At 28.4% G+C, this 9813-nt stretch overlaps 1 protein-coding gene across 3 annotated transcripts; it reads right to left on the bottom strand.

Moving 5' to 3' along the window:
* Positions 1-5112: 5112 nt before the first annotated feature.
* LOC105140186 (F-box/FBD/LRR-repeat protein At5g22660-like) lies at positions 5113-7625 on the bottom strand. 3 transcript variants are annotated; one of them, XM_011046922.1, is made up of 3 exons: positions 7000-7625; positions 5934-6908; positions 5113-5447 (listed from the first exon to the last, which is right to left on the bottom strand). In XM_011046922.1, the coding sequence occupies exons 2-3, from the start codon at positions 6825-6827 to the stop codon at positions 5286-5288; spliced, it is 1056 nt and encodes a 351-aa protein (XP_011045224.1). In that variant the 5' UTR covers positions 6828-6908; positions 7000-7625; the 3' UTR covers positions 5113-5285. The 3 variants fall into 3 exon arrangements, with proteins under 3 accessions (XP_011045224.1, XP_011045222.1, XP_011045223.1); XM_011046920.1 differs by having other exon boundaries at positions 7028-7625; XM_011046921.1 differs by having other exon boundaries at positions 5934-6893; positions 7028-7625.
* Between the last annotated feature and the right edge of the window lie 2188 nt (positions 7626-9813).

The raw sequence follows: 9813 nt of genomic DNA, 5'->3' as shown, positions 1-9813 counted from the left end.
TTCAATTCTAAATTTCGATGGTTAGGGAATGTGGAGATATCTATATCTCTACCATATTTGGAGCGTGTTAGCTTTTGTGAAGGCTATAATACTCCTCTTTTGTTTATTATAAGCTAAACCTGATGTGGTTCAGTACTAATGGCAGCAACAAACACATCATCTGGCAGGATGAATGTGTTGTTTAGGAACAGAGAGTTTGCTCTGCGTGTGTGTTCATTACCGATGTTGATGCTATACATAGCTATCTTGTACTCACAATTGACCTGAGAAGCTCTTGTACCAGTCTTGTGATGATCTTTGCATTACATGCATACAAGAGACAACACACTCTCCACTGTAACTTGTGGAAATCAGAACCTTCTGTCATATATCGTCTGGACATTTTTTAAACAAAACCTTCTACCATTGTTAATTTCCACTTTTAAATTGATGAAAAAGAATGGTGGACCGTGTGCTATATCTAGGTTTTAGTAGAGATGTTGTGTGGCCTGATCAGCTCGCCAATCTGTATCCTTTGAAATCCTTTTCTACAAATTTTAAAATTAATTAGAAACCTTCTGTTTTAATTAATTAGAAATTATAAGATTTAGAATCCTATAAACGGTCGATAAGTACATCTTATCAGGAGTGTTGATCTCATTAGTTCACTCGGATCTCTTCCGTTTCGTTGATTTTGTCAGGATTCTCCTTTTCTTCTGAAAAGAGGGAAGAAGAAGGATCTTCTTCAGTGGATCTCTCTTGATCCTGCTTAGTCCCCTTTGTTTCGGGAGTTGTTTCTATTGTACATTTGTTTCTTCCTTTCTTTCTTCTGTTTCTGAGATTTCTTTCAGTTTCTCAGTGTGAAAAGGGTTCCTTTCTTTCAGTTTCTCAGTGTGAAAAGGGGTGACGGTATTCTATCTAAAAAGTTGACACAGGTAATAAATAAGAGAGAACTAAAGATTCGAGACATAGAATTTTTTAATTCTGACACAAAATACTTATTAGATAGAATGTGCAGTTTTGGATCATACATGCATGCAAAATATTACTATATTATTAAGGTCATATAACACCCCAAGCGGGGGTTAATAATCTACTGCGAGTATAACATTGAGCTAGGCTAATTGTTCTCCCTGTTAAAAAATATTAATAATTATTTTCATACATAATTTTATTTATTATTTTTTAATCCTCATCCGTGGAATATGAAAAATTAGAGGTTATCACAGGTTATAAAAAGCAAATTGTACCCAATTTAAAAGGACATAATTTTACTTTCTTTCTAGTGGTCAAGATCAGTTATCTAGGAGAATATATGTATATTTTGGTGGTGGCTCCTCGCGGAGCTCAGCCTTTACCAGAAAGGCAATGGTGGAACACATTGATGCAGTAAAATAATAGTAACTTAATAGTGATTATTTTTTAAAGTATTTTTATTTAAAAATAATATATTTTTTAATTTTTAATATGAATATATCAAAATAATGTAAAAATATAAAAAAATAAATTTTTTTCAAAAGTATTTTTTTGCACCACAAAACAAAATTGTGGATTGAAATTGTAAAATAACCATTTTATCATTTTTCTAAAACAACAAGGTTGTCTATTGTTTCACTCTTAAGGACAATTTTGTATTTTCACATGGTTTGTTTTATTGCTATTGTTAAGGTTGTTTAGGGGCATTTTTGCAATTTAAAATTTTAAAATATTATTAAAAAAATTGTTAAAATGTGTTGCAATTTAAAATTTTTACAATGATGGAATCATCCTTGTATCCATGATGAGGCAATTAAAGTGGCTAAAGGTAATCTAGTTTGGCATTAATGACCTCTTCCCTTTGTTTTTTTCTTCTTTTTTTTTTCTCCATCGCTTACTTGATTTTAACATCTATCTCTTTAAAATCTCAATTTATTATTTCTTTAGATTTGATTTTTTTTTTATTATTTATTTTATTTGAGGTAATTTGTAAATTTAAAATTAATTTTTAATTTCACCCCCTTTTAATTTTTTTCATCTTTCAAATTTAATCATAATTTTTTATTACTATTTATTTTATTTAAAATAATTTTTTAAATTGATTTTTTGTTTTATAATTTCATCATCCTTAATATTTTTGTCTTATCAAATTTGACGGTCATTTAGTTTGATTGCTATTTTTTTTTCACTTTGCCATTTTATTTAATTTAATTTAATTTTTATTTTTTATTCAATATTAATATTAAATTGATTGAACTTATTAATTGAGCATGAATCTAGTATTTTAGAGGTTGTGAATTTTAGAAATTAACTCATGTTTAGGAGGATTACCCGGACTTGCTTATTTTTTTCTTTTTTTTAAGCTTGTTTTTTTAGTATTAGACTTCCCTGTTTATTTAATTAGAGAATAGACTTCGTTATTTTTATTTATTTTATTTCTATAATTATTAATTTTAAAAATAACTTGGGTTATCTCAATTATTCTTATTTGTCATTCTTTATTAATTTACTTTGGTTTAAATTGATTTTTTTTTATATTTTATCTTTCTATATTAGATTGATTATAATTAATTTTCCTTTTCAATTTATCCTCTAAGAGTTGAATTTTTTTATATTGGGCTTTGTGATTTTGTTTTCAATCTCCTTTGTATTTATTTATAATGTTCTCATCATTTAGATCATTAGTGAATTAATTTGGATTGACTTTGATTTCTTTTTTAAGAATTGTTTTGTTTTTAGATTTAATATTTATTATGTTTTATTATTCAATATTAGGTTATTTAAAAATTAGGTTTCATAATCTTTTATAATTTGCTTTCTATTAGATTATTTCATTTATATAATCTGGTTCGTAGAATTTGGCTACCTTGACTGATTTGTTGGTTGTATTTTTAGTTTTTTTAATTTTATTTCTTTATATTTAAAGTTTGGCTACCTTGACTGATTTGTTGGTTATATTTTTAGTTTTTTTAATTTCATTTCTTTATATTTAATTTATTTAGAATTGAATTGTCTTTTATTTTTTTGTTAGCTTTATCTCGATCTCATGATTTACATATTTGACATGCTTTGTTAGGTTATCTCATGTCAAGTTTTTCCTTTTCTTTTTTTTTTATTAGTTGAAATCTTTGCTTTGTTGTTTTTTTTTGTCATTTTGATGATATTTTTTTTACAGGTTTCCATTAATTATTGTTATTTTTTTTATTATCTAATTTTTTTTATTTTTTTTATTATCTAATTAGATTATACTCTTTTTTTTGTGGTTGCTTAGTTGATTTTATGCCTTCAGTTATGTGTTTTTTACTTTTTTTTTAACACACTTGTATTGCCTGATATTTTTTTTAACCGATAAAAAAAATACTTTAACCCATTATATTGTGTGAACCCACAAATCTAGTGTTATTTATTGCACGCGCGCGCATGGGTCATGCGAGACCTCCTGTGCCTCGAGTAGGCTAGCCTAAATTTCAATTTTTTAGATTTTAGGTTTTTTTTTTCTTATATATTTGTATAACTATTTAATTATTTGGGATATTATCTAAAATTGATTTTTACTTTTAAAATGCTTTCATGATTTTTCAGTGGTGCACATCTCATCTCATACATGTGTTAATTATTAAAAAACTAAAATATATTGTTAAATTAGAAAACGACTATTTGGCATATAAAGAGAAATACATAACCTTTTGCATAGGGATCAAATCCAATAAAATGAAATGTAGGAAAAAACAAACTTCATAATTATGAATAAAATAGTCAAATGAGATTTTAAATGATCATAGTAATGTTAATTAAAAATTTTATGAGCCCTAGTATGAATGGTTCGCAAATTATTTTTTTATAATAATAAAACAAATGAAACAAAACACCAAAAAAATATAATTTTGAAATTTTTTTTTCATGAGGATGGACTTGCATTTAGGAAGAAAGCCTCAATGATTAAGAAATTTAATAGCTAATAATTTATCATTGCAGTTTATATATTCTGGAAAAAAAAATGCTATATTTATAGCGATATTTGAAGATATTTTGTGATTTAAACGAAAATATAATTGTTTCATGTGATATTTATATAGAAGAACACATTGTACTTTTTAACATAAAGGCGGAGAGGAACAAGTAGGGAAGAGGGGAATGTGAATAAATTAAAAACCGACAACTTCAATTAATTCAAACGGCACAATTTTATTAGCTATAACCATAGTTGTTATTAAGGATTTAAGTAACATATTTATTAGGTAAACTCCCGGCTCCACACCTCAACCTAGTTCTATCATAAAATAATATTACTTTGAGAAAGATTAAAAAAGAATAAACAAATAATATTTTTATGGATAATTTTTTTTAAAAAAAAAATCTTTAAAATTAACTTAGTCCAATATCACATGGGTTTAGTCAGCTCAACATGGTTATGGGGTGACCCATTAAATCATCCAGATTTAACGGCTCACTATCTAAAATGATTAACAAAAAAAGACCTTAATCATGTTGATATAACCACATTCAAAGCAATTGCAGATTAAAAAAATCACGTTGATTTAATAACTTGCCCGAGATTTACTTCCTGAGACTCCAGCTTTGCATATATGTAGTAGATTCTTTTTTTGTAGTTAGTCTTTTGAGTGTTTTGGGCCAAGTAATCATAATTAACATATTTAATTATCCCATATAAATGGCATTTGTACTAAAGTGAAGCAAAAATAAAAGTAGAGAAGATATGTTTTCAGCACACAAGACGATAGACCTTTCAAATGCTCATGTGAAGCAATCCATAATAGATGTAAGATCAGAAGGTTCCCTCAAACATAAAGAAGCAACGAACTCCTCCGTGGTGGGGGTGGTACAATCATTATACCACGTTGACAAGAAACTAACTTCTTGAAAGTCATTGAAAGAATATGAAGGTTATGATTTACATTACGGTTTTGCTGTGTTTTTTTAAAAAAATTGAATTTATTTTAGTTTTAAATTAATTTTTTTTATATTTTTGAATTGTTTTGATATGAAAATGTCAAAAATAAATTTTTAAAAATAAAAAATATATTATTTTAATATATTTCCAAACAAAAAAACACCTTAAGAAACAATCTCTACACACTTCTAATCAGTATGGAAATAACAGCCAAAGCTGGTCATATCTAATAAAAAACAAGCATGACCAAACAACACCCCAAAAGTCCTTGTAAGGGCAAACTACTTTCAACTCACGAGTCATGATGATACATGGAATTATATTTTCCCAAAAAGGTATAAAACCAAATTCTAAGGACTAGAAATTCATATTTTTAACAATAGAATATAACAAGATCCCAAAAAGGAAGTACCTTTGGCTACTTGACAAGAATAGTATCTGGAGTAGGGGAGCCATTACACAAATACTTCGCCACTTTTACTGGTATTGGAAAGGAGCAGTCACTGGGATGTGTTAGTTTCAGAGATAATCTACTGAAAGGACTTTGTTGATGCTCGAGTCCAGGCACTCCATTTAAGGCCTACATACATGAGACATCGAAATACAATGTTATATGGACAAAGTACCATCTCATTAAACAACTACAGGGAGACATTTTCAATTATAAACCATTTACCAAAGTGGGAAAGATGCAACACCTTTTTCTACAAGTACACATGTTTGTCATTTGACATCACATTGAAATACGGATCAATTAAATATGTAAACAGATGGGGAGACAATAACATTGCATAGTCAAAGTAGCAAGAAAGTCTCTTAGAATGTACTTTTAGCAAATTAAGAGCATACAACAAGTGATTTTAGTAGATGCTTCAAAAAATTCCACTTCACATTCCATTTAACTTCTTTGAGCATGATGCCACCGAAACAAGAATTTCGTACATTAGTTAGAAAAAAAATAAAATTCTAGTGTGGATATATCAAATAAAACAAGTCAAAATGAGGATTTGAAACCACAAATGAAAGAGGCGCTCACACAGCATATATGATAGTCATCCTGGCATACCTGAATAGTAGAATAAGATAGTGTGGCAGATTGCACATTATAGAGGCCTTGGAAGAATTTAAGCAAACATTCAATGTCCTTGTTTTCCTCTTCGTATGAAAGGAAAACATCAACATCGGCATGTTGTAGAGAAGGGAGGTTAATTACTGAGAAATCGACCACGTGAGATTCTCTGTAGCTAAAAAATGTAAGTTTTGGTGCAGAGATTTCCACCTTACAACCCTTGGAGAGACCACCATAAGAGTACCACATCGATCTTATTGTTACATTGAGCAATTGGGGTCCTGATATTTTAAGAACCTTGAATCTAGTAAAATCACAACCAAGCAGGGATAAGCTGCTCAAATTGGGAAGACAGTCTGAAAAATCAAAGCAATTGCTAACGAGAGAAAACAAACAATGTTTGAGATGCAAAGTGGTGAGTTTAGAGAAACCAAATGATGTAGTGAAAGTAGCATTCTTGAGTTTTATGGTTTTAAAGGTTTGGCAATTGAGAAGTGCTTGCGAGACAGGAGGTCGTTTGCAGCCCAAATCAAGAACAAGATGACCAACGCCATGGAAACTGGCAAAATAGATAACCCTTTTCTTGAGATAATCATCTATTCTCCCTCGGTAAGAGAAGACAAATGTGCCAACAGTAGAGTTATGATTGAGTTTATTCAAAACCGCAACCACAAATTTCTTAAAACGTCCCAATCTACGGAAGGAATTGCTGTTCAAGTGAAGCACATGAACACTAGTCCAAAGATTTCTCCATCCCTTAGCAAGCACAGAGGTTTGGACCGCATACTTGGCATCGAGGAAGGAGAGGATGTGCTGGATAATATGGTTCGGCAAATTACTGAGTCTATCTACGTGTTCAGAACTGCAAACTTTCGGGCTTCTCTTCCTCATTCTCACTTTATCAATTAAATGTGCCCTTTACCAATCATCTCTTAAGCATTTCATCGAACACCTTCACTGCAAATTCAATATCTGAAGTTGCAACCCAAGAGATGAGTCGATGAGTTCAGTAAAGACTTCATGGAATCAAGATTGTAAGGAAATCATCTAATACCATAATTACCTTCAAGGAAGAGCTCAAAGAAACTCACCTGCACGGCATATCCTGTAAGTGGCCATGCCCAGGGATGGGCTGTTTACAAAGAAACCATCAGGGGGAGCTAATCTTTGCGAAAGATTTTGTGGTCAGCAGTCAAGGTAAAGGACAAGAGCACTTTTCCATTTTGTCGGGGAGTATCAAAGAAAGAAAAGGGTGGTGGAGGAGAATGTGGTCCGACAAGTCACTGGGTTTGTCTTGTTCACATTTGCTAACGTTTCTCCCTTCCATTTTCTTTATTTAGAATTTATCCTCTTTGCTTTCTTCACTCAACAACAAAAAGTAGAGTAGGTGCAGTGAAATAAGAGATAAAAAGGCAAAAAAAATGACCATAAATCACTTTCCTGGTAAAATGAATTGAGGAAGATCACTAAAGGAATTTAAAGGGAATCATGGGATTGAGTGCGATTGGAAATTGATGGTGATTGCAAGGTGCCTGGCTATGTTTGTAAAGGATGCAGAGCTTTCGAAGGCAAAGGCGGAACCAAACAAATATCAGACAAGAGTGACTAGTTTAGGTATTACGCATAAGCATAATACAGGTTATTCTTGTTAATGCCATCGTTCTGTTAGGCATAAGCATATGTCCGATGTTGCTGTTTCTTGCTCTTTCCATCCCAAAGTGTATGCGTTTGTACAGCCTGGCCCGTGCAGGATAGTTCGGAATTTTTTTCAATGTAAAAGAATATTATAAGGTGAGGCAATTATTTCTGAAACAACAATAAAAAGTTTAAGATTCGAATTACTAACTTAATTGAATTTAATAGATTTGATTAATTTAAATTATATATATAAAAATATAATGATAATAAATAAATTAAAAAAATTGACAACTAAAAAAAATGCTTGGACAAAGTTGATGTTCTTAAAAAGAAAGAAAAATTTAAGATATGGATTATTAACTTCACAAGGTTAAATAAGGTTAATTAATTTAAAAATATGATAAAAAAATGGCATTGTTAACAAATAAAATAAAATAAAATCACAACAATTAGCTATAAATATAAGTTGCAAATATGATAATAGGAAGGAAAAAAAAAGTTTGTTGAAGATTCATCATTACTTTGTTATAAATATTAGTTAACTACTAAAAAAAGCTTATCAAGACAGTTTTAATGTTATTATGAAACTTAACGAGACGATATGAAAAAAGGTCACATGTAGTATAAGAGTAAGAACCCAAAAAGTATATCAAATAAAATATTATAAAGTGAGCATCTTATGGTTATATCTGATCAATTAATTCAATTTAACTTGAAAAAAATTTTATTTTAAAAAATTCTTAATTTTACAAAAAACAATAGATACAAAAATCCAAGATAATCTAGGTTATTTTTAAAATCAATAAAAATCCTATAAAAAGCAAACAAAAAAAAACTCAATCTCTAATTAAATAAATATGGAAGGATAAAACTCAAAAAATATAACTTTAAAAAAACAAAAACACTAAGTAAACTCAGAAAAATCTCTTAAACTTGAATTTATCTTTCAAACTTGCAACTTTACAAATCCTAGATTTTGACTCAATTAAGAAGCTCAATTCCCAACTAATTTAATGTTCAAGGATGAAATTAAAAAGGAAATATCAATTAAAAAAAAATTTCATACTAAAAAAAATAACAATAAAAAAATAATGATTAAATTTGATATGAAAAAAAATTGAGAGATGATGAAATTATAAAAAAAAAAACTAAATTTTAAAAATTATTTCAAATAAAAAACTATATATATATATATAAAAAAAAAAGAATTAGGCATGAAAGTGATAGATAAAAAACATTAAAGGATGAAATAGAAAAAAGTCTAATTCAATTAGTAATCAATTGGACGTGAACCAAATCTTAAAGAAAAATAAATTAAAAGATTACTTTGAAAATTAAAAGGGTAAAGCATGAGAATCAAGGAAAAAAGAGAAGATGATAAAAAAACAAAAAAATCATCGATATTAAACCAGAAATTTATTGGTCACACACACCATTAAAAAATAAAAGGGTAGTCGAGATGACCATCCTAGAAGCTAAAAGAGTGCGGGAACAACCGATGTATTGACATGTGCTATATGTATGTTAATTATTTTTTTTAATAATATTTATATTTATTAAATGAACAAAATTCCCCTAAGTCAATATGGATAAAAATGTGTACAAACACTTAACAACAATTAAATATTTTTTGTTTTTGAAGATAATTTAATCATTTCATAATACTAAAAAATTAAAAAGATAAAAAAATCATAGCACCCCTTACAACCAATTCAATATTTGTTTTATGGTTTAGAAGGTCAAAATGATAATTATATTGTTCCAATCCATATTGTTTTTATCTCTTGGTGTACTATCTTTACTAGGAGATTAGGGTTCCGTTTGTTTGCAGGAAAGTTGTTTTTTTTTTTTTTAAAGTGAATTCCTGGAAAATAAATTATTTTCCGATGTTTGGTAGTGTTATGGAAAATGAATTAGAAAACACTTTTCAGTGTTTGATTATGTTATGGAAAATGAACTGGAAAATAATTTATTAATGTTTTATTTTTCTCAAGTTTATTAAAATAATGAGAAATAAATCTTACAAATTAAAAAGTTGAATAATAATGAAATTAAAAAAAATTCATAAATTATCTCAAATAAAATAAATAATAATCAAAATAATAAAGATCAAATCTAAAAAAAAAAGATGAAGAAATTAAAATAATAATAATTAACATTTCATAAAGTATTTCAAATAAAATAAATAACAATCAAAAGAATGAGGACCAAATTTGATAGAAAAAAAATTCAATAAAAA

This window comes from Populus euphratica, unplaced genomic scaffold (genome assembly GCF_000495115.2).
Source record: "Populus euphratica unplaced genomic scaffold, PopEup_1.0 scaffold256.1, whole genome shotgun sequence".
NCBI classification, from domain to species: domain Eukaryota; kingdom Viridiplantae; phylum Streptophyta; class Magnoliopsida; order Malpighiales; family Salicaceae; genus Populus; species Populus euphratica.
The sequence above is the reverse complement of the archived record's forward strand: the minus strand, read 5'-3'. Positions and strand labels throughout refer to the sequence as shown.